Source organism: Salvia splendens, chromosome 6 (assembly GCF_004379255.2).
Source record: "Salvia splendens isolate huo1 chromosome 6, SspV2, whole genome shotgun sequence".
In the NCBI taxonomy this organism is placed as follows: domain Eukaryota; kingdom Viridiplantae; phylum Streptophyta; class Magnoliopsida; order Lamiales; family Lamiaceae; genus Salvia; species Salvia splendens.
Window position 1 is genome coordinate 4,766,237 of NC_056037.1, and position 27,316 is coordinate 4,793,552.

At 42.7% G+C, this 27,316-nt stretch overlaps 1 protein-coding gene and 1 long non-coding RNA gene across 3 annotated transcripts; both read left to right on the top strand.

The window, feature by feature from the left end:
* The first annotated feature begins 7,298 nt into the window (after nucleotides 1-7,298).
* Nucleotides 7,299-7,923, top strand: LOC121807410. The gene is made up of 2 exons (XR_006051817.1): nucleotides 7,299-7,459; nucleotides 7,604-7,923. It is a non-coding gene; the product is annotated as an uncharacterized LOC121807410 (long non-coding RNA).
* Nucleotides 7,924-9,071: 1,148 nt separating this feature from the next.
* LOC121806418 (jasmonoyl--L-amino acid synthetase JAR6-like) lies at nucleotides 9,072-27,054 on the top strand. 2 transcript variants are annotated; one of them, XM_042206444.1, is made up of 5 exons: nucleotides 9,072-9,226; nucleotides 21,362-21,680; nucleotides 21,751-21,852; nucleotides 22,201-22,994; nucleotides 26,178-27,054. In XM_042206444.1, the coding sequence occupies exons 2-5, from the start codon at nucleotides 21,385-21,387 to the stop codon at nucleotides 26,714-26,716; spliced, it is 1,731 nt and encodes a 576-aa protein (XP_042062378.1). In that variant the 5' UTR covers nucleotides 9,072-9,226; nucleotides 21,362-21,384; the 3' UTR covers nucleotides 26,717-27,054. The 2 variants fall into 2 exon arrangements, with proteins under 2 accessions (XP_042062378.1, XP_042062377.1); XM_042206443.1 differs by lacking the exon at nucleotides 9,072-9,226 and adding an exon at nucleotides 20,457-20,859.
* The last annotated feature ends 262 nt before the right edge of the window (nucleotides 27,055-27,316 follow it).

Sequence of the window (27,316 nt, forward strand, 5' to 3'; positions counted from 1 at the left end):
ATCAGCAACATAGTTTGCACTTTGTAGGATACACTGGTTCCAACCTGAAGAGTTGTTTTGCAGCAATGGCTACCATGGGTTCGACAAGATGCGCCCCGTCAAATCAGGCTCTATTGGCATCTGCCTGATGAAATCCCATGCTTCATCAAGATATCCCGCCCTTGGCAAGAAGATTCACCATGCATGCCTAGTATTGAACGACGCCACTGTCGAAGAATCTCCACCCTTCATCAACCACGCCAGAATGGTTATGTCATCTGGATGAAGTTTCTTCGCTTCCTGCATTCTGTGGAACAGAGAGATCGCCTCCTTCCCATGGGGATATGACAAAATTCCCATTACCATGCTCTTTCCAAAATGAAAATAAGAAACAGGACTATTTTCATGGACGAAGTCAGTACTTAATAAACAAATAACTACTCTCTCTCCTTGCCCTAGAATAAAAGTATCATATTTTCAATTTGAAGTGCCCCAATAAAAATCATACATATTTACATTCCAATAACTTATTTCACTCACATATCCCGTTGTAAAACCACTATATCAGTGAAACTTGAATTTCACTAAATTATTCTATACATAACGCATTCAGCCAGATTTTTGAAACCCGTGGCAAAACCTGTTGGAACTTCTACTCGGAGATGGAGGAAGTATAACACAAATAGGACGTGCCCCTTTTAGGGATGCTAAACAAAATCTGCAAAAGCTACAAAATCCCGAATTCCAGCTTCTAATTAACCTTTCTGTATAACAATAAAATCAAGAAAAAAGAGAATCAACAGAGACCAGGTAGGCTAGTTCTTTCTCACTTCACTTCAGACATTCTCCATCCTTGATCAACCATGAATCCTGCATTTGGTCCAACATTTTGTGCTTGCTTGTCTTCTTCCACGAGAACGGCGACGTCTCCTGCAAACAATAGTCAGTTCTTGAAAGACAGTTGTTCAAACATCCAGCAGAAAAGCGGGCAAGGGCAAGGTCGGCGAGGAGGATGGGCCGAAGAAGTACAGTCCGCAAGAGACAATGTGGCTTGAGAGGAACTACATCGACATCGCCGAGGATCCTATCAGCGGCGGACAGCGTCTCTGTGCCGCTGGCACGGACGGACGAGCTGCAGCTCGCCGTTGTGGATGCTCCAACTTTTCTTCGTGATGCCATTAAGTTTCGTGGGCAAACAGACCTCAAATGAGAATAAGGCATAACTCTATTAATAATCAAGCCTCTCTCTCTTCCACCTCTCTTAATCTATTCTCCTCGTCCCGTTGCAACGACCCTGAAACAAATAGTATCCCTAAACTCCAATGGAAGATGAGCAATCTTCTCCACCAGAATCCGCTTATCAATTTCCGTCTTCATCTCCTCGACGTAGAGGTAGAGGTAAAGGTAAAGTGTCTCAGCTCAGCCTCGGGAGTCAACCTGAACCCAAGTGAATAAACACCTTCAGCAACGCCATAAAACGCCTCTTTTCAAAACCTACACAATTTGTGCGAGATTCCTTATTTCCCCACAAAACTAAATTGTGGAGTCTAGCTCAAATTTCCACAACTAGGAGTAGTTGATAAACAGAAATTCGCATAGGATTTACATTTCTGATGGTGGCAATTGTGCAAGGAGATCAACAATTTAGGCTCCATAATCAATTTAAAACAATCAACTAAGGTAATTTATATCAATAGAGCGCAACAAATTCACATCAGCAAATAGCCCTAATAGAATTTGTTCATAAAACTGATTCGATGAATGAAAGTCTAGCAAACCCTCTTTGAGTTATCCATTTATCTTCTGCTTGTCGATTATTGGACAAGGGTGATCTAAGGTTGTTTGGTTTGGTTTGGTTTGGTTTGTTATGTGCATTCATCATCCAAGAATGTTGGTTTGCTTCTTTACTTTAATCACTGCCTATATACATGGTCTAGTGAAATTCGATTTTATTGGAAAGAACCAATTTTTATCGAATAGGATTGATTGATTAATTAATTGTAAGATTTTTAGTTTGCAAAATTATACTCAAATTAAATATGTAAAGTATAGTGTTATGAGATTGAATCTTATAGCTCAATCTTAAATAGATAATAATTATGTGATAATTAGTCTCAATCACTTACTCTAACTAAAATAATCTTGCCACAATCACTTACTCTAACTAAAATAATCTTGCCACTCCAACTACATCTCATGATTATTTTCTCTAACAAATCAAACCATCGATCTGAAAAACTCAATTACTCTTTATAAACATCTTCACAAAATTCAAATTAGTAGATCCATGAACCCCCCATTAGTACTACTAGTAACTAGTATACCACCTTCGTAATTACTTAAGCCATGCGTTTGAACGTAGTTTATCTTACTACTAAGTTCACTTTCGCTAAATCTCTGTATTTTTGGTAGTACTATTTAGAGTGAGTTTTTAGTAGCAAGAAGTAGTGACGAGCAGATATTCAAAACAACAATAAGGTCATCCACAACGCTGTCATTAAATCGTCCCTTAAATTACTATTCGCGGGGCCCACTGTACTTTTTTACTTCATCCCTTAACTAAGGGACGGAACCTGCAACCCTCCGTCCCTTAACCGTCCCTTAAATTACTAAAAAAAAGACATAATTAAAATCCTAAAAAAATAAAAATGACATAATTTAAAATACAATTTAATAGAAAATAAAAAAAAACTACTCCGTCGGCGAATCATCCCCCGAAGGCGGTGGAGGTGCACTGAAGCCGTGAGGAGGCGGAATGCCAAGTTGTGCTGCCATAAACGTAATTCCGTTAAGCCAGGCTTGGTATTGGGCGGACGTCATGCGGGAAGTGTCCGCCATTGTGGCGGTCATGTACATGGCCATAAGGGAGTTGGGGGGTCCCCCGAGCCCGAGCCCGCCTGGCTTGATTCGGCTCGGCCCCTCCTCCCTCTAGCCGCCTTCGCCGCATTTCTCCCTTGCGGCCGACGGCGCCCACGGGAGGACCCCCGGCATCGTCTGCCTGGGTGATGCACTATTTATTAGCACTAAAAATACCTGCAAGTTTACAGGGTAGATCTAGTATAGCTAAAGGTTAGTACCGAGATATCGAACACAATGAATAAGATTGCAACTGGCTATCATATACTAAGCGTCATATACTATTTAAAGACACATATGTTTTTTTTTTGTTTGATTTTATTAAACTAGAGTGAAAAATAAATAAACAAATAAAAAGAAAGCATATAAACAATGATACAAAGCATGCATAGGAATGTAGAATATTAGGATCCAAAACATAATTGACTTTCTTGAATTACGGTCTCTAGAGTTATTAAGTCGGTCACTTAACTGGATTAAACCCTCTCCAGAGGTGAGAAATCCGTAGATTAGGTGTTGAAATCAAAGTCCCCTTTAAATCTCTAACATCTAACTCCTAAAAGATCGTTAAGACTAGGGATGTCAATCGGGCCAACCCGTTCGGGTTCGGGCCAACCCGTTCGGGTTGTCTGGCCATTCGGGTACGGGCTATTCGGGTTATGATTTTTTCGGGTTATAAAAGTTCGACCCTAACCCTAACCCTTCGGGTTTCGGGCTAACCCACTGGGTTATTCCGGCCAATGCGTATTTTTAATTCTTTTAATATTTTTAAAAAAATAATATGTATTTAAATTTTCTTTAATTATATACATATTTTTAATTAATCATTCAACAATGAAATACGTATTTTTAATTTTCTTTAATATTTTTTAAAAAGATTAAGTTATTTAAATTTAAATAACTTATTCATTACATAATTATTTACAAAATATCTATCAATAGTATGTTTATGCATTTAAAACATAAATCAACACTTTGTTTCAAAATTTAAACATAAATCAATTCGTAGAAAATTAAATAAAATTTTTATAACGTGAGAGGTGCATCGTAGATGTAACAAAAATATTTTGAATTGTTAAAGAGTGAATTATCAAGATGCTAGCTAATTGGAGTAACTCTAAGTTTTCTTGAATTATAATTAGTCAAATTTAATTTATTCCAGTTGTAAATAAGTCAAATAATAATTTATCTTTGTTTTAAGAATCATCAAAGTATGCATAATTCAATGACGAAGAGGCGTCAAAACACTTTGCACTATTATATTTGAAATATACTAAAAGAAAGCTTTTATATACGAGTATTTATGAATCCATGAACCACATGGTGATTTTTTTCGTGATCTTATATAGTCGGTTGACGTATTTGGATTTTGCATGGTTTTAGAGAGTTGTCTCGGATGATTTTGATTATATTTCTATATTTTGGTATGTTTATATGTTTGTTGAGAAATGATAGAAAATTGATTAGAAAATGTACACAAAATATGAGGATGTGCAGCAGCCTTGTTTGAGTCAATGTTTCTCGCGATTTTGAAGTCTGATAAACCTCTAATACATATCATTCTCTTCGTCTTCGAAAGAGCTTCGCGTGGATATATTGCACGCCTCAATCGGAGCTTTGTAGAGAAAGTTATGACCGTTACAAAAACTGCTCGCTGTGCAGAAGCCTTCAACCCGACGGGCCGAACGGGTCAGCCCGCCTAACCCGACAACCCGAACGGGTCAGCCCGAATGGCCCGATTTTAAATTCGGGCTGCGAAATTACAACCCTAACCCTGTTTTTTTATCGGGTTATTCGGGGCCGGCCCGCGGATTCGGGTTACATTGACATCCCTAGACAAAACAAATAAAGCAAATATAGAAATTTAAGTTTCTTCCGTGATTCGTGAGCACTGTTGGATATTAGTATAAAATTAATTATTTAATATTGTATTGTAGTTTAATAGGAGTATAAATTATGAGTGAGTAAAAATCGAGATTGAATTTGATATTTATGGAACTTTTTAATTAAAAATGTAGTTTTATAAATATTGATTAATAAAAAAGTGCAAACCCTTTTTTCTGGATACTAGTTTTTTAGTTCACTCTAAAATTTAAAATGGAAATATGACAAATAAATATAATTGGATGCAGCTTTAATTAATAGACATATCATTGATTAATTGATAATATATTGGACCACCTCATTTGTCCATCTTTATTTCATATCCAATTAAATGTATCATAAAAAATGTTTCCATTTTCGCTGTTTAACATTTGGGGACCATAATCCCATCAAATAATAACCTCCTTAATCTTTTTACTTCTACTATTTAGTGGTTTAACAGTATCTAGTACTAAGTACATTCTGATTCACATTAAAAAATTAAAATAATAAATAAAAGTTTAAGACAATCCATTTGTTTTCTTAAAAAATGAAATAATAATAATAATTTGACGACCTATTTTGTTGCTTGACGATTAAGCCTCTATTTTTCACATTTAATATAGCCACATTTAAATGTGATTACATATACGGAGTATTTATTTAGGAGAGTGTTAAAATTAGCCCCCTTTAGCCTGTTACTCCTTTTTTTGAGTAATTACTGAATTTGGCGTGTAAAATTATTGAACTGGGTGCAATTACAATGGATTTTATGTTGTGGAGTCAATTAGGCAATTTTACTTTATACCTCTATTTTTCTCATTTAAAATAGCTATATTTTCGTAAATACACAATTAGATGCGATTATATATAGAGAGAAGATGTTTCGAAATAACTTATCATCTAACTTTAAGAAAAATTAGGAAATTTCCCACAACCTTATTATGTATATGGATTTGGATGTCGATTGGCCTAGTATTTATACTGATACAATACAAACCTTGGATTTATCTACTTACAAGAAAAGTCAAACAAATATACATGAGATTTTAATATGTGAATGTGACATCATTCATAAAACTTCAAAATCATTTATGTGGCCCCCTATATTTACCCGACGATGCAAGTCTACTTATATAAAAATATTTTGAGGTATGCATTCGGAAGATTGTAGTAGTAGTAGTAGCAGCAGTTTAAAGAATCTAACATTTGTGGGATTTACTTGCAAATGACGGCTGATAGTGTTAGTCCGAAAATTATACTCCATTTTCTTTACTTAATAATCTTTAAAATTCAAATAATATTTTATTTCACATAATAAAAAACGAGAATATAATAGAAAAGGTGTCAAAATAATCTGCTCCGTTATTAAAAAAATCGTAAATTCTCGGAAATGATAAATGTCAACCCTTAATTTATGGAGTACATTTTTTTTATATTTTCACATAACTTTAAAATATACAATTACAACACAATTTTATTATATATCTAGCTACAATATTTTATTTTTTGGGTATCAATAATAGAATACACTATTGGAAGATATACCGTTACTGCCTTATTGTAAAAACAAAAGGATGAGAGTAATATTACATCATGTCACACTACATAGAATAAACTTTATCAATAAAATTCCTTATGTTCTACTAGAATTTACAGGAATCCAATGGAGAATCCTAGAAATTAGAAAGTCGATGCGACCTCAAAATAGAATGATTTAGGCCATCCAATGCGCTGTCTCTATACCGTCCCTTAACTATTATTTGACCACTATTTGAGGACTCCACTGTCCTTTTTTCCTCCATCCCTTAACTAAGTGACGGAACCTGCAACGCTCCGTCCCTTAACCGTCCCTTATTCCGTCCCTTAATTACTATTCATTCAATTTCATTTTTTATTTTTTTTCAACCCAATTCAATTTAAACAAACACAATTCATTAAAATTAAAACAACATTACAACATAAAATAAAAATACAACTTAAAATTTAAAAAAAAAACATAATTAAAATCTTAAAAAAATAAAAATGACATAATTTAAAATACAATTTTATATGGACATCCTTGAATGTTTTATGTTTCACTTTCGATGTGGGACAAAATCATTCTTGGATGTCTCTATAAAAGAAGAACAACCAAGAATGATTTTATCCCACATCGAAAGCGAAACATAAAGCATTCAAGGTTGTCTCTATAAAAGAGAAGCAACCAAGAATGACTTTGTCCCACATCGAAAGTGGAACATAAAACATTCAAGGTTGTCTCTATAAAAGAGAAGCAACCAAGAATGACTTTGTCCCACATCGAAAGTGGAACATAAAACATTCAAGGTTGTCTCTATAAAAGAGAAGCAACCAAGAATGACTTTGTCCCACATCGAAAGTGGAACATAAAACATTCAAGGTTGTCTCTATAAAAGAGAAGCAACCAAGAATGACTTTGTCCCACATCGAAAGTGGAACATAAAACATTCAAGGTTGTCTCTATAAAAGAGAAGCAACCAAGAATGAGTTTCATAAATTCGCAAGCCCATCAAATATATGTGGGCTATTACGAATTTCTTGTATTTAATTATTTGTAAAAATTGTTTTTAAATATAAAAACAATTTTTATAAATAAAAAGTATTTTTTTTTAAATTCGATTTTTTTAAAAAAATTGATTTATTGCGTCATCTGACGCCCACTCGCTGGCCAGCGAGTGGGCGTCACGCATGCATCGGGGGCGCGCCACATCGGAGCAGCAAAGGAAGCACAACTGATCAGGTAAATCCATCTCCCCTTTCAGCTTTGAGTTTGCATACAACATAGGATTATTAGTATAACTGCAATACACTATCTTGCTTATCAACACCCTCAGCAACTAATTAAAGATGGGGACTTAGCTAGGGCTAACTCATGCTGTTCCAGGAGAGCATAAGCAAAGATTGCCCGGAAATCAGCGGTGGCGGCGGCGGCGCAATAGCTCTCATTCCGCCGATTCCTAGCAACAGAGGGAGAGATATGATCGAGTTTTGGGGAAGGGTTTAAGTCATGTGATTGTTGGGCCAAAAAGGTAAATAAATGGCTGGGCTGAAAATTTCCAAGATGGGCCAATGGAGAAGATATCAGCTGCTCTATAATTAATTGCTGTATTGATTAAGTATTGTCATTTAATTTTCCAAATATTTAACTCATACAACTTAGTGCTTCCGAACATAATTATTAAATCCATTGATTTAATTGATATACCAACATTTAGTTTTTTCCTTTGATGCATGCATTTTATTTAACTTAAATGATATTTTAAAGTTAGTGGTGGTCAGATCGGCCCAAATTCTGCCCCAAACACCATAAAACATTCAAGGTTGTCTCTATAAAAGAGAAGCAACCAAGAATGACTTTGTCCCACATCGAAAGTGGAACATAAAACATTCAAGGTTGTCTCTATAAAAGAGAAGCAACCAAGAATGACTTTGTCCCACATCGAAAGTGGAACATAAAACATTCAAGGTTGTCTCTATAAAAGAGAAGCAACCAAGAATGAGTTTCATAAATTCGCAAGCCCATCAAATATATGTGGGCTATTACGAATTTCTTGTATTTAATTATTTGTAAAAATTGTTTTTAAATATAAAAACAATTTTTATAAATAAAAAGTATTTTTTTTTAAATTCGATTTTTTTAAAAAAATTGATTTATTGCGTCATCTGACGCCCACTCGCTGGCCAGCGAGTGGGCGTCACGCATGCATCGGGGGCGCGCCACATCGCCTGGGCGCGTGATGGGCCGGCGTGTCCCTTGTCTCGCGGATACGGGCTACGGGACGGGACGAACGTTGCAACGCGTCCCGCGGCGGAACCGTCCCTCCGGGACGGAATGCGAGCCGCGCGCGGGACGCGTAGTGGATGCTCTTAGACTATAGATTCTCTCCATTACGCAGATAAGTACGAGATGAGAAATGCACGCATTAGTAGCCGAGAAATCAATATTATGTCACAGCTATATGTGCAAAACGTGCCACGCAGCTAATCGAGTGGCACATGATCTCTAGTAGTGCACTTCAATTTTTTTTTCAGTACTTGAAAATTGTAGTAATTTTGTAAGAAAGTATTTTTATTAAATTTCCACGCATACTTCTTCATCCACCATAGTAGGAGTACTAGTTAGTAGTAGAACAATCAAATGTGATGGGACCATTTTCTTTGTTTCTTGGTGCTATGAAAAAGAATGTTCCATTAGATAGACAGCCCCAGTTGATCCTCCCACTGTTGTTGGCTCATTTTTCCAACTGCCGAATTCCCCCCCTCACTCACTTCCCCTCCCATAAAAATCCAATATTTTTCATCTATAAAATACCCCTTTATCTCTCCTCACACTCTGCACCAGTTAGTCTCACCTCCCCCATAAACAATCAACTCATAACCCCCTCCCCCTACCATCCTCATCTAAACCGTTATTCCATCGAAACACCCGCTTCCCTTTTCTCCCTGCTTCTCTCTCTCAATTATGATCCTTGGTGAATATTTGGTCGCTCGGATTTCCTTTTTCTAGGTGGGTTTTGCTTCTCCGGCGAGATACCGAATTTTTGCTGGAATTTTTTTTTTCTTGGTGGCAGTCATTTTCTAGAGTTTGTAATGATACGAGTATATCTACAGAATATTCTCGTATCTCTATTATTCTATATATTATTGATTTAACATATCTTTTCTATTTCTGGATAATTAAGTTACGTTATTCCTATTATAAATATAATATAAGCCTTTGTTATTCCTTTCGATCAATGAAGAAATATTATAAACTTATTTTCCATTTTGCATTTTACTTTTCTGTTCATTTTTGTTCTTGGTTTGATCGACGGGCAAAACTCCCGCGACTACCGATCATCCCTCCGCCGATTGCAGAGCCGATCGCCTCTGCGACTCGATCCCTTAACAATTGGTGCTTTCATCTTCCCAACTCATGGTTCATACCAATTATCAGTCCGTATCAATTCCACGCTGCCCTACAACCGTTATTCCATCGAAACACCCGCTTCCCTTGATGCAATCGACCGCCGCATCGACAACGATGCAGTGTATGGCAGTTTGAAACCCATGAATGAGTTCATTCTTGATGAAGTTGTTGTCACTTGTCCTCTGAATTTCGATATGGTGATTGATGGGGTACGTACTAAACAAGCCCAATAGCAGTGACGGCCCATCAGCCCAAAGCCCAAGGAAGAGTATCAGTTCGGCATTACCAAAGAGTTCGGCCCCAGCCTACAGCTCGGTAAAAGCCAACCAATCAAGCTCTACTCTCAGATCGGCAAAAGCTGCTCGGCAATAGTTCAGCAGTTCGGTCTCAGTATTCGACCGAACTGGGAGATAGTCAACTCATGCAGGATCACATACAGGATAGTGGACCAAGCACAGAGATAGTGGACTCATGCAGGATCTCATGCAGGATAGTGGACCCATGCAGGATCTCCATGACCTCCACGACATTCACAACCATCATTAGTGGTGATGCAAGCCACGATCTTAGTTCAATGTATAAATAGAACTCAGATCAGATAAAGAAGGGTTAAGCTCTCTAGACATAAAAGATCATATAGCAAGTCTGTATTGTAAGCTGTAGAAAACAGATCAAGCAATACAACTCTGCCCTCTTTTCTTCCCGTGGACGTAGATTTACCTCAGTAAATCGAACCACGTAAATCTCTGTGTCGTGATCTGCATTTTCCTGCATTCATCACCATCAAAAATTCGCCAAACCATCACTGGCGCCGTCTGTGGGAACCAGAGAACCAAATTTGTGATAAAGCGAATTTTTGACCCTTTTTCCACCCCAAAAAAAATGCATACCAGATCACATACTACCCGTAATACCGTTCGTGAAAACCATGAGGAAGCTAGTCCAGCCCGCAGGTCCGGAAAACAGCCTCGGGAGACATCTACTTCCAGTTTTCACGATGAAGGAACAAGCCGCTCAAAAGGTCCACACACCGAGTCTTCCCAGCAGCCTGATTTGAATGAGGCTGTCAAGCTGTTCTTGGCTGAGAAGCAGGATGAGTTCTTAGCCTTCCTGCAAAAGAGCCAAGAGCCGAAGACGAAAACGGTGGATTCTCCTTCCTCATCCAGACATGAAAGTCACTACCGCAGTAGTGCCGTGTCTTCCAGGAAGAAGAATCCTCAACCCCGACATGTTCCTGTTCCTCCTCGGTACCGGAATCACAGGAGATCTCCATCTCCTCCATACCGAAGAGATGTCGGGTTCGCCATGTACGGAGCATTGAAGACTCCGTTCTCGGACGATATCACCCGAACTCCCCTTCCACAGAACTACCGAACTCCGTCGATGACTTATGACGGGTTGGTGGATCCTCATGACTTCCTGGGACGCTATCAGTATAATATGGCGAACCAGGGTCTCAATGAGGTCCATATGTGCAAGCTGTTCCCCGAGCTGCTTATCGGGAACGCGAGAAGGTGGTTCGATAGCCTCCCCCAAGGCAGCATTAGATCTTACCGAGATCTAATGGATGCTTTCCACAGGAGGTTCTTTCAGAAAGCGGAAGCCCGGATCACTTCGGCTCAGCTGCTTTCTATACGTCAAGGTCGCGACGAAAAGATCAGCGACTTCATGACGAGATTCCACAAGGAATGCCTACAAGTAGATGATCTCAACGATCTACTTGTCATTTCGGCATTCCAAAATGGAATCCTGCCCGGAGCTCTCTACAGAAAGCTCGTGGAATGCAGTCCGCAAACAGCTCAAGAGATGTGGGACATTGCGGACCAGTTCTCCCGTGCCGATGAGGCAGACCGTCGCAAACGGTCTTTAGACAGCTCATCCCGAGGAGACAGGAGGAAGCCCGATCATAGCGATCAGGGACATCCTCGCCGAACTCCTTTTGGCGATCAGGGACATCCTCGCCGAACTCCTTTTGAAAGGATTCAAAGGACTCCGGTGCAAGACCGATTGGGGCCACGTCTCAATCCTGAGAAGCCGCCCGCTCAGTTCGTACCATTGAACAAGTCAAGAGCGGAAATTTTCGAACTGCATTCCGATATGTTCGAAAAGCCAAGGCGGATGACGAAATCGGCCGCGCGTCGACCTCAGGATCAATATTGCTCCTTCCATCAAGACCACGGTCACGATACCGAGGAGTGCCGACATTTGGCTGCAGGTATTGATGCTCTTGTGAACGCAGGGACATTAAAAAAATACCAAAGCAAGCAGCCGAAAAAGAACAAAAAGCAGAGAGGTGCGAACTGCGCTCCTCAGGATCCGAAAAGGCAACAGGATCCCGAAGACGATGACGAGCAGCAATATGATGGAGTAATCCTGACTATTGATGCTCTCCCTGCCGGGAAGACTAAATCGTCCCTGAAGTCAGAGCGCAGAGGCTCCAATCGAGAGGAGCCAACGCATAAAAGGCTGAAGCAGGACGAAGTGATTACATTTTCAGATGCAGATCCCGTCCCGGCCATCTCTCCTCATCAAGACGCTATTGTCATCCAAGCCGGAGTGGCAAACAAACTGATCCACAGAGTGTTTGTGGATACAGGAGCGTCAGTCAGCATTCTTTTTAAAGAATGTTTCGATAAACTAGAAGTGGATCCAGCTCGGCTTAGTCCGGCACCACTTCCTCTGAAAAGTTTCGCCCAGGAGGACACCCGCCCTGAGGGTATTATCAGCCTTCCGATCACGGTGGGAAAAGCGCCTACAAGCTCCAGTACGATGATAGAGTTCTTTGTGGTAAAAGCTCGGTCTCCGTACAACATCATCCTGGGAAGAGACTGGCTCAACGCAGTTCGGGCCGTTTGCTCTACTTATCATCTCACCATCAAGCTCCCCACTAAAGGGGGGATAGCGGTCATCCGAGGTGATCAAAAGAGAGCAAAAGAGTGTCTGCAGATTGCGCTTAAAAGTGCCGAGCAATCAGATCGGCATCATCAAGCATAGCAATCACAGCAGCCGGAGTCAGAGGCAAGCGAAATGACCGAAGTCACACCAGAGCCGAACTCAATGACCGTTCAGTTATACGAAGATGATCCATCCAGAACGGTCAAGATCGGTTTCGCGGGAACGCCTCTACTCCGAGAAAAGACCATCCAGCTCCTCAAGGAGTACAAAGATGTCTTTGCATGGTCTCCGTTGGACATGACCGGAGTGCCCTCTGAGGTAATCACTCATCGGTTAAATATTGATCCATCAGTCCGGCCTATAAAACAGAAGCAAAGACTCTTTGCGGCAGAAAGAAATCAAGTCATCCATGACGAAGTCCGCCAATTACTGAAAGCGGATGTATTATTCGAGGTGAAATATCCCTCTTGGGTGGCCAATCCTGTGATGATCAAGAAAAAAGAAGGAGGATGGCGGATGTGCATAGATTTTACCGATCTAAACAAGCACTGTCCTAAAGATTGTTATCCCCTTCCGAACATAGACAAAAAAGTAGAAGCTTTGATCGGCTTCGAAATTTTCTGTTTTCTTGATTTATACAAAGGCTACCACCAAGTCTTAATGGATGAGAATGATGCTCCAAAAACGGCTTTCATTACTGACTTCGGCATCTTTGCTTATAAAAAGATGCCGTTCGGTTTAAAGAATGCCGGAGCCACATATCAAAGGATGGTAGATAAGCTTTTTCGGCATTTGATCGGAAAAGAGGTTGAAGTGTATGTTGACGACATAGTCGTTAAAAGCAGAAGCACTTCGGAGTACGAAGACAATCTCAAGTCCACTCTCGACGTGCTCCGAAAAGCCAACCTCAAACTCAATCCCCAAAAATGTACCTTTTTGGTAGATTCGGGAAAGTTTCTAGGTTGTTGGGTTTCAAAGGAAGGACTCAAGGCAAATCCGCTTAAAGTTCAAGTTGTTCAGAACATGGCAATGCCGAAGTCCATACATGATGTGCAAAGGCTAACTGGATGTCTAGCCGCACTGAATAGATTCCTTTCCCAAGCAGCCGAAAAGCAAATGCCATTCTTCAAAGTATTAAAGAAGGCACCAAAGTTTGCGTGGGGAGTCGAGCAGAAAAAGGCTTTTGACGAGCTCAAAAGTTATTTAGCCGAGCTTCCTATTCTCTCTGCTCCAACAGATGCTGAAGTGATATTCTTATACTTAGCGGCATCGGATCAAACCATTAGCGCGGTGCTCGTACGAGAAGAAGGCCTAAAGCAGCTTCCCATCTACTTTACAAGCCGAGCATTAAGAGGTCCAGAAACAAGGTATCAACCTCTGGAAAAAATTGCTCTGGCGTTAGTAAATGCAGCAAGGAGACTGCGGCCATACTTCTATGCTCACAAGGTATGCGTCTTAACCGATCTGCCACTTCGGCAAGTTTTGACCAAGCCAGAAGCATCAGGCAGAATCGCCAAATGGGCCATAGAGTTGGGAGAACACTCAATCGAATACCTACCTCGGAAAGCCATCAAGGGACAAGCCTTGGCAGATTTTCTTGCAGAAGCAAAGTTCGATCAAGCAATCCCTGTCATTGCCGAACAGAAAAATTCTACCAATGCCGAACTAGCACAGCCCCTGGAATCCGAAGTAGAGCCACCGGACTGCTGGAGCGGATTCGTAGATGGAGCTTCGAATAAAACGGGAAGTGGAGCTGGTATTTTACTTATCGCTCCCGACGGACACGAGGTAACTTACTCACTTCGGTTCTTATTCCCAACTACTAATAATGAAGCCGAATACGAAGCTCTCCTTGCCGGACTCCAGCTAGCGCAAAGTCTATTTATCAAGTCTCTCAAAATCCATTGTGATTCACAAGTCATAGTGAATCACATGTTGGGTACAAGTGAAGCCCGTGATGAGAGGATGAGGAAATACTTGGACAAAGCGCAAAGCATTAGCCGAAGTTTCTCTTATTTTCGGATAATCCGCATTCCCAGAGCGGAAAACAGCCGAGCAGATATTTTAAGTAAGTTAGCCTCATATCCAAGTTCAAAGGTGGAGGAATTGATGCACAGAAGCATTGATGAAACTGAGGTACTTTCAGTAGCCAGCTCGCCGAACTGGATGACGCCGATCTTACAGTATCTAGATCAAGGACAACTGCCCGAGGATAAGAGAGAAGCTCGGAAAATCACATGCCGAGCCCTTCGGTACGAACTTCATGCAGGAGTCCTATACAGAAAGTCCTACCTTCAGCCGTTATTGCGATGTGTAGGACCAGAAGAGACGGACTACATCCTTAGAGAAGTCCATGAAGGATCTTGCGGTAGCCACATCAGAGCTAGAGCTTTAGCTAAAAAAATTCTGAGATGGGGATATTATTGGCCAACTTTGGTACAAGACGCAGTGCAGCTCGTCAAGACATGCATGAAGTGCCAAATCCATGCAAATATCCCAAAGATGCCGCAGACCGATCTATATGCTATGCAAAGCCCTTGGCCTTTTATGCAATGGGGCATAGACATAGTGGGACCACTACCACAAGCTCCTCGGCAAATGAAATTCCTTATCGTTGCCGTGGATTACTTTACAAAGTGGGTAGAAGCTGAACCATTAGCTACGATAACGAGCTCGAAGGCATTGGATTTCGTCTGGAAGAACATAGTATGCCGATTTGGCTTACCCCACATCCTCATTTCGGATAACGGGACTCAGTTCACCGACAAGACATTCAAGAATTGGTGCCAAGAGCTGAATATTCAACAGCGGTTCACTTCGGTCTCCCACCCACAAGCAAACGGACAAACGGAGGTAACAAACCGTATCTTGGTGAAAGGGTTGAAAACTCGGTTAGAACAAGCCAAAGGACAATGGGTAGAAAATCTCCCTCAAGTCCTATGGTCCTACCGAACTACACCCAAAGCTTCCAACGGTGAAACTCCGTACAGTCTGGTGTACGGCGCTGAAGCCGTGATTCCGGTTGAGATCGGCGTACCCAGTCCCCGAACTCTAAATTTCTCCTCAGAAATGAATGATGACGGACTGAGAGCCGAACTAGATCTGGCCGAAGAAAGAAGAGAATTGGCCTGCATAAAAGCAGCCAAGTACAAGGAGCAAGTAGCCCGGTATTATAACCAAAGGGTGAAAAAGCTGCAATTTCAAGTGGGAGATCTCATCTTGAGAAACAACGAAGTAAGCCGAGCAGAAAAGCTGGGCAAGCTCGAACCCACATGGGAAGGTCCATATCGGGTGTCAGAAGTCCTCGGCAAAGGGTCTTACAAATTGACTCACATGTCAGGAGAACAAGTACCCCGAACATGGCACATTTCCAACCTCAAGAAGTTCCATTTGTAAGAGACAGTCCGGTCAGTCCGTCTTGTGTCTAGTTCGGTCCTAGAGGTATGTGTTTTCTTTGTTTTTTTTTACTTTGTCTATGTGCTTTTTGTTTGTCTATGTGCGTCTCGTTCGTTTATGTGCGTCTTGTTTGTCTAGGTATGTTTTGTCTATGTGCGTGTCGTCTCTTACAAATGTTGCTGAGGTATCTTGTTCTTCGAAGGCTGATCCCCTTTTTAGAACATATAATAAGCCAACGATTGTGAGTCCAAGCTTCTGAAGAAGATACAAGACCACAATTCGGCTTAAAAAACAAGCAGTTCGTCTGAAACGAACTGCAACAAATGGATAGTCCGATCCACGCGATAAAACTCGCCAAATTAGGACAAGGGAAAGTCCGATCCGAGCGATAAAACTCGCCAAATTAGGACACAAGCTTAGTCCGGTCAAAGATGTTTATTTCATCAGACCAAAGACGAGTCCGGTCAAAGATGTTTATTTCATCAGACCAAAGACGAGTCCGGTCAAAGAAGTTTATTTCATAAGACCAAGGACCAAGTCCGGTCAAAGAAGTTTACTTCATAAGACCGAGGACAAGTACGATGAAATTTTTTCGCTAAGCTGTTAATACTCAGTGTTAGAAGCGAAATGAAAATTTCATTTATTAAATCTTGTTCGGCATACAACTCCGCTACTCTACAAAATGGCGTTACGCTATTACAAAGGACTATTCTACTGTCCAGGGTTGCTGAAATTGAGCCACCTATTCACAAAATCCTCGTGAAGCCGAGTTCGGGCGTTCTCGGCAGCTGAAGAATAAGCAGGTCGACGAGATGCTCTAATCGACCTACCGCCTCTTCCCTGAGCCCGGGAAGCTCTAGCACCTCGGCGGCGAAGAGTCTCTTCACGAAGCATTTGTTGATCTTGCTCACTCATAACCACAGCTCCTCTGCGAACTTCAGTCCGTCCTCGACTTGACGTCTCTGGTTGTCCCTGAGTTCGTTGCTGACTTGGAGTAGGGTTTTGAGCAAGTGAATCAGAGGTTTGAGCTGGAGTACTAGCATCTGTTGGCGGGAAATGCCTGAGGAATCTCTCAATTGAGGGACGCCGGGAAAGAACTATGTCGTACCGAGAAGCCCAGCGCCGCAATGATTTCACGACTTGTTGGCAAGCCGAGCTCTCCAGCGCATTGTTCCTCCGGAGTACATTATATTCCTCCCACAGTTCGTCAACTCGTTCCTGAACTTCAGAGATGGTCATTCCCCCGCGCCTGCAGATGAAATCCTCATACGCAGTCCTCTCAGCGACGGCGGTATTCAGCTCGGCCTCCAGATCTTTCTTTTCGGACTCTAAGTCCTTATTGTCGACCTCCAGCTTCACTGAACGAGCCAAGAGTTCGTCATTCTTCACCTGGTCAGCTATGGCTCTTTTCTCAGCTTCGTCTAAAGCCGAAGAGTACAGCCGCTTCCAGTGAAGTACCTCCAGCTCCTTAAGAGTTCAGAATATAGAGCAGCTATGTCAGTTCGGCATTTCAGCTTACCGAGCAGGTAGTAAACCACAACCGGAGTAAGAGAGTACGAAAAGCTATACGAAGACACAAGGGTAGACAGAAGAATTTTTTCATACATAAGGAAAAATTTTTTTACACGAGGGCTTCAAGGCCATCTTACAAGAAGGAAGAAACTAAACTAGGAGAAGGGAGACGAAATCATACTCCGCCAGCTTCGTCTCCGGCTTCTCGGTGAGGTTCAGCTTCCTTCTCCTTGTCTGCCTCAGCTTCAGCCTCGGCCTCCTTGCTCCCCCCAGCCTGCTCGGCGCCCCCATAGCCGATCTGCTGCGCCTCCTGCTCGGCCTGCTCATCACCGACCAGCTGCTCAAGCTGCTCGGTCTCACCCTCTCCGTGGAAAATTGGAGCGGGTGAAACTGACCCTATGGAGGCAAAGATAGCCTCCATATTCTCATCACGGTCAGCTCGGCAACTACGAACTTGGTCTGCAGAAAGCAGGACCGAGGACGAAGCAAGCTCCTCAAGCACCGGCAGACTCTAAAGCCGAGCTGCTATCTCTCGGCCGTACAGCGGCAGGATGACTTCGGGACCCTGCTCGGCTTTATCGGTCATCAGTTTCAGCAGATCACCGACAAAGGCTGAAAATTGGTTGCTCAGAAAGAGTTTCTCCGCGAAAGCACGGAGAACCTCCCCTTGGGCAACCACGGCGGCAGCATCCCTCCGTTTCGTCTGCTCTCGCTGGATGACGAGCTGGTTTTTGGCAAACTGAGCTTCATCCTGGGCCGAAATCCTAGCAGCTCTGGCTTTCTCAAAGTTTGCCTCAGCCTGCTCGGCCCGGTGACAAGCAGCCGCCAACTTCCTCTGCATCTCAGCATAGTCGTTGGACGCTTTGGAGAGTTCAACGGCGACGAGCTTGGAGAGCATATCGTTCCTCTGAAAATGGATAAAGAAAAAAGTCAACAGAGGGCACCAAAAATACAGGAAAGAAGCAAGGCCAGAAAATCAAGAAGAGAATTCACCTCGGCGAAGTCCGTGGGCCATAAAAAGGGCTCACAGATATGTTCCGAAGGAGGCGCCAAGACCACGTCTGGCGCTCTCGGGGGCTTCTGGGTCTTCCCCTTCCCCTTTGCCGAAGTCGACTCCGGCTTCTTCGGATCCGAAGAGGTTTTTTGCCTCTTCGGAGTCCTCTCGGCATCAGACGCCGAGCTGGTGGTTTTCGGCCTCTCCGGCTCCTTGGACTCCGAAGATTTGCGGCTCAGCTTATTCAATATGTTCACTACCGAAAAACAAGGAAACAAGGTTAGTTTTCGCCGCTAAAGCAGTAAGGCATAAAAAAGAAATCCTCACCCTCAGTCTCTTCGTCCGAAGACGAGATATTGAACATGAGGTCGCCCTTGACGAGCTCAGTTTCCGAGTATTGTTTCCTAATCATAGGAATCTTATTGAGCTCGCCCTCGAGCTCGGCCAACGGTTCTAACCGAGGATGGGGAATCACGGACTTCGGCCCTCTCCAAGGAAAGCCCGGAGCCGAAGTCCTATTATAAAAAAAGAAACGGTTTTGCCATTTCAGCCATTTGGTTTTGCAGAAGGCCCTAAAAGGCTGTAAGGGGATCAAGTAAAACCAAGATCCCTTCCTTTTAAACTGGAAAAAATTAAGGATTGCCCGCAGAGACAGATCCTTATCTAGCCTACGGAGTTCGGCAGCAAAAGCCGACAAGTGCCTCCAAGAATTCGGAGTCACCTGACCTAAAGGGAGTTGAAAAAAATCAAGAAGCTCTACAAAAGGTGGGGGAAGAGGGAAACGAAGCCCGCATTCTAAGCAGGCTTCGTAAACGGTGGCATAACCCTCCGGCGGGTCGTTAGCCCTATGATCATCGTCGGGAACCACCGCCTTCCCCCCGGGAAGAAGATATTTTTCGTGTAGAGATATCACGGTGTCCTTACTCAAGACGCTGTGAAAGTATTCTACAGTCTTCTCCCCGGACTCTTTCCGGCTAGAAGACCCCTTGCCCCCTTTCCTACCGCTACCTAACTCAGAAGAAGAAGAAGAAGACATGGTTCTTACTCTTTGCAAATTCTGAAGAAATTCTTGAAAGCGGAAGGAAATTTTTACGCAAAAGAGACAGAGTGCAGAAGAAGCAATAGCAAAAGTATTCAAAGGATGAAGAAAGGGCGTATTTATCAGATTCGGAGAAGATTTCAAAATCATCGCACCGTTTCGAATCCCACCTTTTCAGGATTCAACGGCCGGATTTTACTGTCGCATTTAATGCAGTCACGCGCAAGGCACGTCCCCTGACGTCAGCCTCCCCCGTACCTTTATCCAGAATGCCGAAGTGACTCGCTTCGCCGAAGTGATTCACTTCGCTTTTCGGGGGGGGGTAGTGATGGGGTACGTACTAAACAAGCCCAATAGCAGTGACGGCCCATCAGCCCAAAGCCCAAGGAAGAGTATCTGTTCGGCATTACCAAAGAGTTCGGCCCCAGCCTACAGCTCGGTAAAAGCCAACCAATCAAGCTCTACTCTCAGATCGGCAAAAGCTGCTCGGCAATAGTTCAGCAGTTCGGTCTCAGTATTCGACCGAACTGGGAGATAGTCAACTCATGCAGGATCACATACAGGATAGTGGACCAAGCACAGAGATAGTGGACTCATGCAGGATCTCATGCAGGATAGTGGACCCATGCAGGATCTCCATGACCTCCACGACATTCACAACCATCATTAGTGGTGATGCAAGCCACGATCTTAGTTCAATGTATAAATAGAACTCAGATCAGATAAAGAAGGGTTAAGCTCTCTAGACATAAAAGATCATATAGCAAGTCTGTATTGTAAGCTGTAGAAAACAGATCAAGCAATACAACTCTGCCCTCTTTTCTTCCCGTGGACGTAGATTTACCTCAGTAAATCGAACCACGTAAATCTCTGTGTCGTGATCTGCATTTTCCTGCATTCATCACCATCAAAAATTCGCCAAACCATCAGTGATGATTGAGGATAATAAAGCCAATGATGGTGGTGATCAACCCATGGATGCTGCTTATCAGTCTCCTAATATATCAATAGAGGAGAAATCGAAATCTGCTACTACGAGGCAGAAAGAAAAACTCTATGTGGAGGAAGAGGATTTATCAGACGTTGAAGAAGAGGATGGATTTTTACAAGCCTTTCAAGTCGCCAACTTCGAGTATATCAATGAAGCAGAAAGGGCAGTCGAAGAAGAAATATTATAAACTTATTTTCCATTTTAGCGTTTTACTTTTTTGTTCATCTTTGTTCTTGGTTTGATCGACGGGCAAAGCTCCCGCGACTACCGTTTATCCCTCCGCCGATCGCAGAGCCGATCGCCTCTGCAACGCCGGAATCTTGTGGAACTTTACTTTATTCGACTTGTGATTGAGGGCAAACGGGATTTCTCGTGTCTGTGATATTGCGTGATGAATGAATCAAGTTTCGATATTTTCTTTGATTTCTTTCCCCTTTCGAGTTTTAGTGCAAATTGCGTGTCTTTTTCATGCATTAAATGTGGCTGCGAAACTTCCCCTGATTTTTGCTCTCTAGCTTGGGACTTGGTTTTAATTCTTTGAATCTGATTTTTATTTATGTGGGAAAGTTAACAGTTACTTTTATTCTTCTTTTTACCATAAGTAATTATGGAGCTTCTTAGCTAGAATTTATCAATTAGCTTTTTCGTTACACTTTAATTTCTTATGTTTTTCTTTTCCCTCTTTGAGTTGACCTGCATCGAAACATAAACATCTTTCCGCCTAATAAAGTTATAAATATCTTGTACTTCAATGATTGACCATGTGTTTATTTTCACTGAATTTAGTATAGCTTCATTTATTATGTAGGTAGTTTCATTGTAGATTTAGACCTATAAGTGTATAGCCTATTCTCTTTCAAGTACACTGGCTTGTCCAAGATTGTGATTTCTGCCGAAAACTTGCAGCTTTCTTAATTGAATTTGTGAAGATGCTGGAGAAAATGGAGGAGAGATTTGATGCAGAAGCAGTGATAAATGAGTTTGAGTCGTTGTCGAGGGATGCAGGGACAGTTCAGAGAGAGACTCTGCGGAAAATCTTGGATGAAAATGGTGGAACAGAGTATTTGCAGAGATGGGGCCTCAATGGCAGAACTGATCCTGATAGCTTCAAGAACTGTGTTCCCATTGTCTCCCACTGTGACTTGGAGCCTTACATTCAGCGGATTGAAGACGGCAACAGCCCCTGCTGCCTCACTGGGAAGCCGATAACCACCATCTCCTTGAGGTGGAGCTTTCACTCACTTTGACGGTATGTTTGAGATTAGTGAAATTTCTTAATGTTAGTTTTGTTGCAGTTCTGGTACCACTCAAGGGAAGCCTAAGTTTGTGCCTTTCAACGATGAATTGATGGAGAGCACGATGCAGATTTACAAAACGTCGTTTGCATATAGAAATAGGTAAAGAAAACTAATGGTGTGGCTATGTGCACAATGGTGTTTCTTGGTTTTTTTTTTATGATGTAAAGGTTAAGCTTGCCTTGTCACAATATGGAAAATTGATTATCCGCTAATTATATAACTAAATGACACCTTTGCTGTCCTTAGCCAGTTATTTCCCTTTCATTGGTCCCCTTTCTTTGAATTTTATGCTTTAATGAATTCATGGTTATTGTTGTTGAAGACAGCTAGCTTTTGAGATTTGTGTTGAGATATTTACTGTTGTAGTTATGTTATGTATGTACACACTTGGATCTTCGCCCCGTTGACTGCTATGGTAATGGTGTGGTAACGATTTTACTTTTGTAGGGAGTATCGGATTGGGAATGGGAAGGCATTGCAGTTCATCTATAGCAGCAAGCAGTTCAAGACGAAAGGCGGGCTAGCTGCTGGAACAGCCACAACCAACGTCTACCGCAATGCACAGTTCAAGAAAACAATGAGAGCAATGCAGACCCCGTGCTGCAGCCCTGATGAAGTGATCTTTGGACCAGATTTCCATCAGTCGTTGTACTGTCATCTCCTATGCGGACTGATTTTCAGAGACGATGTTCAGGTCGTCTCATCTACGTTCGCGCATAGCATAGTCCACGCCTTCCGGACCTTGGAACAAGTCTGGGAAGAACTTGTCACTGATATCCGTGAAGGGACCTTGAGCAGCCGCATTACAGTCCCATTGATCCGTACAGCTATGTCAAAGCTACTCGTGCCGAATCCTGAACTAGCGGATACCATTTATAGAAAGATCTCGGGGCTAAGCAACTGGTACGGCCTAATCCAAGAACTATTTCCGAACACCAAGTACATATACGGGATCATGACCGGGTCTATGGAGCCATATCTGAAAAAAATGAGGCATTATGCTGGCGAGCTACCTTTGTTAAGTGCAGATTACGGAGCTTCAGAGGGATGGATCGGAGCGAACGTCAACCCCAAGCTCACTCCAGAGATGGCCACGTTCGCTGTGCTTCCTAATATTGGCTACTTCGAATTCATCCCTTTGAGAGAGGATCTAAACCACCAAGGGCAAGAGGCGAAACCTCTAGGGCTCACCGATGTCAAGATAGGCGAGGAGTACGAGATCTTAATCACCAATTTTGCAGGTACACACCCACACACACATTCATTCAAATTCTTATGGTATTCAATTCTTGAAACCGTTTGATACGAGTATTAGGATTAGTATTAATTAGTTTAGATATATTAGGATTTGCATATCTTTTCTTATATTTGTTTCTTGTTCCCTAAGCTAGTATTCTAGTATTATAAATAGGGCTAGGGTGTTATCACTTTATTCAGTCAATCAATATATGAAATTATCATTCTTTTGGCTCAATTGAATAGCAAACAAGAAACAACCCCTTCAGGCTGCCGACGAGAATCTTCTCGCGCTCAGCCGCCCTTCTGTCGTCTACGTTGCCGACCCAAGCATTGGGCGCTCGACCTCGACGACAACCGTTTCTTGATTTTGTGTGGAAATCGACGTTAAGGAGGACGGTCCTTAACAACTGGTGCTTTCATCCAGAGCTCAGCATCCTCCGTCTGCGTTCATCCATATCCCCAAATAAATCACCACCATTTCTACCGCAACCACGATTCAGTCCGTCAACATGTCATATGACTACGTCGGCTATCGCCGTCGTCAATACGACTTCCCTCAGGCCACACAACCATTCCGTCCCTACCAGCCGGCCCAACCTCGCCGTGTAACCAGTTGGGACCCTCCGAGCAGCCGGGTGGAAGTACTCTGTCCGCCGTCGTGGCCTGATGTAGAATCACCCTACGTCTCACACCACTTGGATCCACCTGATCGTCGCCCACGGCCGAGATACCAGCCCATCGGGTACCGCGATCGCGCGCAAGACGCTTGGCCCCGACACCGCGGTGGCTACGTCGAGAGGGGTGGCCACCTATCTGATCGCGGAGATCATCAGACTCAATTAGGGTTTGATCGCTACCTGCCAACCCCAACACAGCGGCACCGCCCAACGTGCTGGGACCCACCGGCTCAACAGGAGGACCGCGGCTACCCGACCGTTGACCGGCCTCGACGCTCGGAGACGTGCTGGGACCGACCTCGCCCTCGGGAGGAGGTGAGAGCGCGAGTCCAGCCCGCCTCCCACCAGCCACGCTACTCCACCGAAAAGTCAACGCGGGACCTGTACAGTCAGCCCGCTCGTGTGACCAGTCAAACTCCAGAGCAGCCACGCCTGCCGGTAATGCGGGTCTCCCAAGCGGAGAAGTCAGAACGGTTTAGGTTGGGTCTCTGCTGGCACTGTCCCGAGAAATGGGTGATGGGACATGTGTGTAAACAACGCATTCTCTGTTATGCGGATGATGGGGAGGAGTTTGAGGAGAACATTCAAGATGAGAATTTAGCCAAAGAGAAAACTAATAGTACTCCCACGATAGGATTCGGTGATGATGTTCCCAATGACATTACCGATGTTCACAATGATGACGCTCCTCTTGATGTTCCAAACAACGAGTCCCCTGGAGAGTTCGTCACGAACAAAGGGATTGTCATGAACGACAACAAGTCACTGCAAGTGCTCGTTGGGGTATATGATGAGAAGATTGGTGAAAAGGAGGAGACATTGCTAGAAGATAAAGAGGAGGATGGTTCTATTGGTGATTACACTATTTTCCACGAAAGTGCTTGTGTCTATAAGGATTTGAATGTTGGTGATGTTACAAGTCTGAATCAACGATCAACATCGCTCGACGCCGATCCAAGGTTGATTCCTTTGCGAAATAACACGCCGTGTTTGAGCATTCATGACTGTGTGGCAGAACTTTCCATTTTAGCGTTGAATTTGGACGACCACATTAGTCTACCTTTGTTGATTTTTTTATGGAGGTGAAGAAGGGAGACGTTCAGCTGTTCGATGTGTGTTTGATCCAGGAGGAGTTGCCACGCCGAAGCTTCTGATTTCAACTCTCCTTTTTGCTTCGTGGTTCCCACCTTGAGGACAAGGTGAATTTTAACCGTGGGGGAGTTGATACGAGTATTAGGATTAGTATTAATTAGTTTAGATATATTAGGATTTGCATATCTTTTCTTATATTTGTTTCTTGTTCCCTAAGCTAGTATTCTAGTATTATAAATAGGGCTAGGGTGTTATCACTTTATTCAGTCAATCAATATATGAAATTATCATTCTTTTGGCTCAATTGAATAGCAAACAAGAAACATCTCCTAAGGTTGCCGACGAGGCTGATCTCGCGCTCAACCGCCCCTTTTTGCCGTCCAAGTCACGACCCAACGTTGGGCGCTCGACAACGACGACATCTCGTTTCTTGATTTTGTGTGGAAATCGACGTTAAGGAGGACGGTCCTTAACACCGTTCGTATCATATCATCGTATTATGTGTGTGCTTGCTAATAGTTGAACTAATCAAGCCCTTTGACCCTTCTTCATGCTACATTTCAAGATTCAGTAAAAATTGGTAATTTTCAAACTCCAAAAAAACTGTCTTCAGTCTTTGCCATGTGGTTGTTGGATAACGAGGCGTCATCTTAAACGTTTCTGCAGGTTTTGTTGCTTCCTCAACTCCATCGTCTTGTGTGCTTCTCAGTTATTAATTTGTTATCATTGAATTAATCTGATTATATATTAAATGGTTTCACATGATAAAACCAGCTGGATGAGAGAGGCCTCAGAAACAATACTTTGTTTCATAGAGAACTGTCTCACACTGCACATGCTTCTTGTTTAATACGAGACAAAACATCGAAAGGGTGTCAGTATTTTTTTAATCCATTTATTACTTTAGCCATAATTATTGGGGGAAAACAAAAACACTTGTTTTTATAATTAAGCATTATGTGTTGAATTTTTGCTTTCTGCTGCATCTGTTGATTATTTTGTTATCTGACAATATAAACCGTGCATCTTGCTTCAGTTTCTTCGGCGTCTGCTCGTGTTTTCAAATCAAGACTGCTTTTATTGTGTTTATATTGAAATGTAATATTGCCATGCTCTATCCATGTGAATAAACAATGTTCATGGTATTGGTAGGTGCCCTTTTTTGAACTAATGGAGAGAAAAAAGTTGTGATGTGCAGTCGTTGACTGTCTCTAGTCGAGGTCTGAACACGTTTCTACCTCGTCTTTATACGCTGTTTGAACTTATATGCCTTTTCGCTACAGATGATTGCACGAGAACCCTATCTTTGTTCGATCTTTTAATGGTCGTTGCATTTGAGAAGGGATTGAAATGAAGAAAAGTGTGATTTGTTGGACGATGTTCGATCCTCATTCTCATGCTCGTGTGTGGTTGCAGGATTGTACCGTTACAGGTTAGGCGATGTGGTGAATGTTAAAGGTTTCCATAACTCGACTCCGGAGCTCCAGTTCATCTGCAGGAGGAATCTCCTCCTCACCATCAACATCGACAAAAACACCGAGAAGGATCTGCAGCTCGCGGTGGAAGCAGCGGCCGAGCTGCTGGCGGGGGAGAAGCTCGAGGTCTTGGACTTCACCAGCCGAGTGGATCTCTCGACGGATCCCGGGCACTACGCCGTCTTCTGGGAGATCAGCGGGGACCCCCAGGACGAGCTCCTCCAGGAATGCTGCAACTGCCTCGACAGATCCTTCGTGGACGCGGGATACATGAGCTCGCGCAAGGTCAGCGCCATCGGGGCGCTGGAGCTCCGGATCGTGAGGAAGGGGACCTTCCACAAGATACTGGACCACTACGTGGGGCTCGGGGCCGCCGTCAGCCAGTTCAAGACGCCGCGCTGCGTGGGCCCCACGAACGACACCGTGCTGCAGATCCTGTCTGTGAACGCCGTCAGGAGCTACTTCAGCACTGCGTTTTAGTCTGTTGGATTGATGATTTGTTGGGGGGGGGGGGGGAATATGCTGTTTCTTTTTCTTTTTTTTCGTGTAGCATAAATTTTATTAAGAAAACTTATCAGTTCAACTGTATAAAATCAACAGTTGTAGTACGAAATCTTGTGCTTTAGAATTCACTTAAATATCGAGGATAAAACGCAACTAAATTGATAAGGCGTTTATCCGACGAATAATATGTCAGAGATTCAAGTCGCCTAGTGTACATGACTGTATGAGTTGTGCTAAAAAACTATAGGCCCGGCCCAAAATATCCGGTTGTTCCGACCAGGTTGCTTGTAGTTGAGTATATATTTACATAGCAAGTGAGCGTTTGATCTAATATAAACTCGATTGTTGTACGTTAAGTCGCTATCGAAAGTTGATCTAACAATCTTTCTTTATGTGGCCACAACACTAATTTATGCAGCCTGATTAAATTGTCTAACTAATTATGTGATTCTTAATTTTTTTTAATTTAAAAATAAACAATGTATTACCACAAAAATCATACTAAGGCATCACATTTTCATCACACCACTCACTCACATGTTTTATGACAAAACTCCAAAAACAATAGTATTAAAC

Coding starts and splice junctions, on each gene's coding strand:
- LOC121806418 (XM_042206443.1), top strand. Junction 21,681..21,750: donor ATAACCACCATCTCCTTGAG/GTGGAGCTTTCA, acceptor GTTTTGTTGCAG/TTCTGGTACCACTCAAGGGA. Junction 21,853..22,200: donor TCGTTTGCATATAGAAATAG/GTAAAGAAAACT, acceptor TTACTTTTGTAG/GGAGTATCGGATTGGGAATG.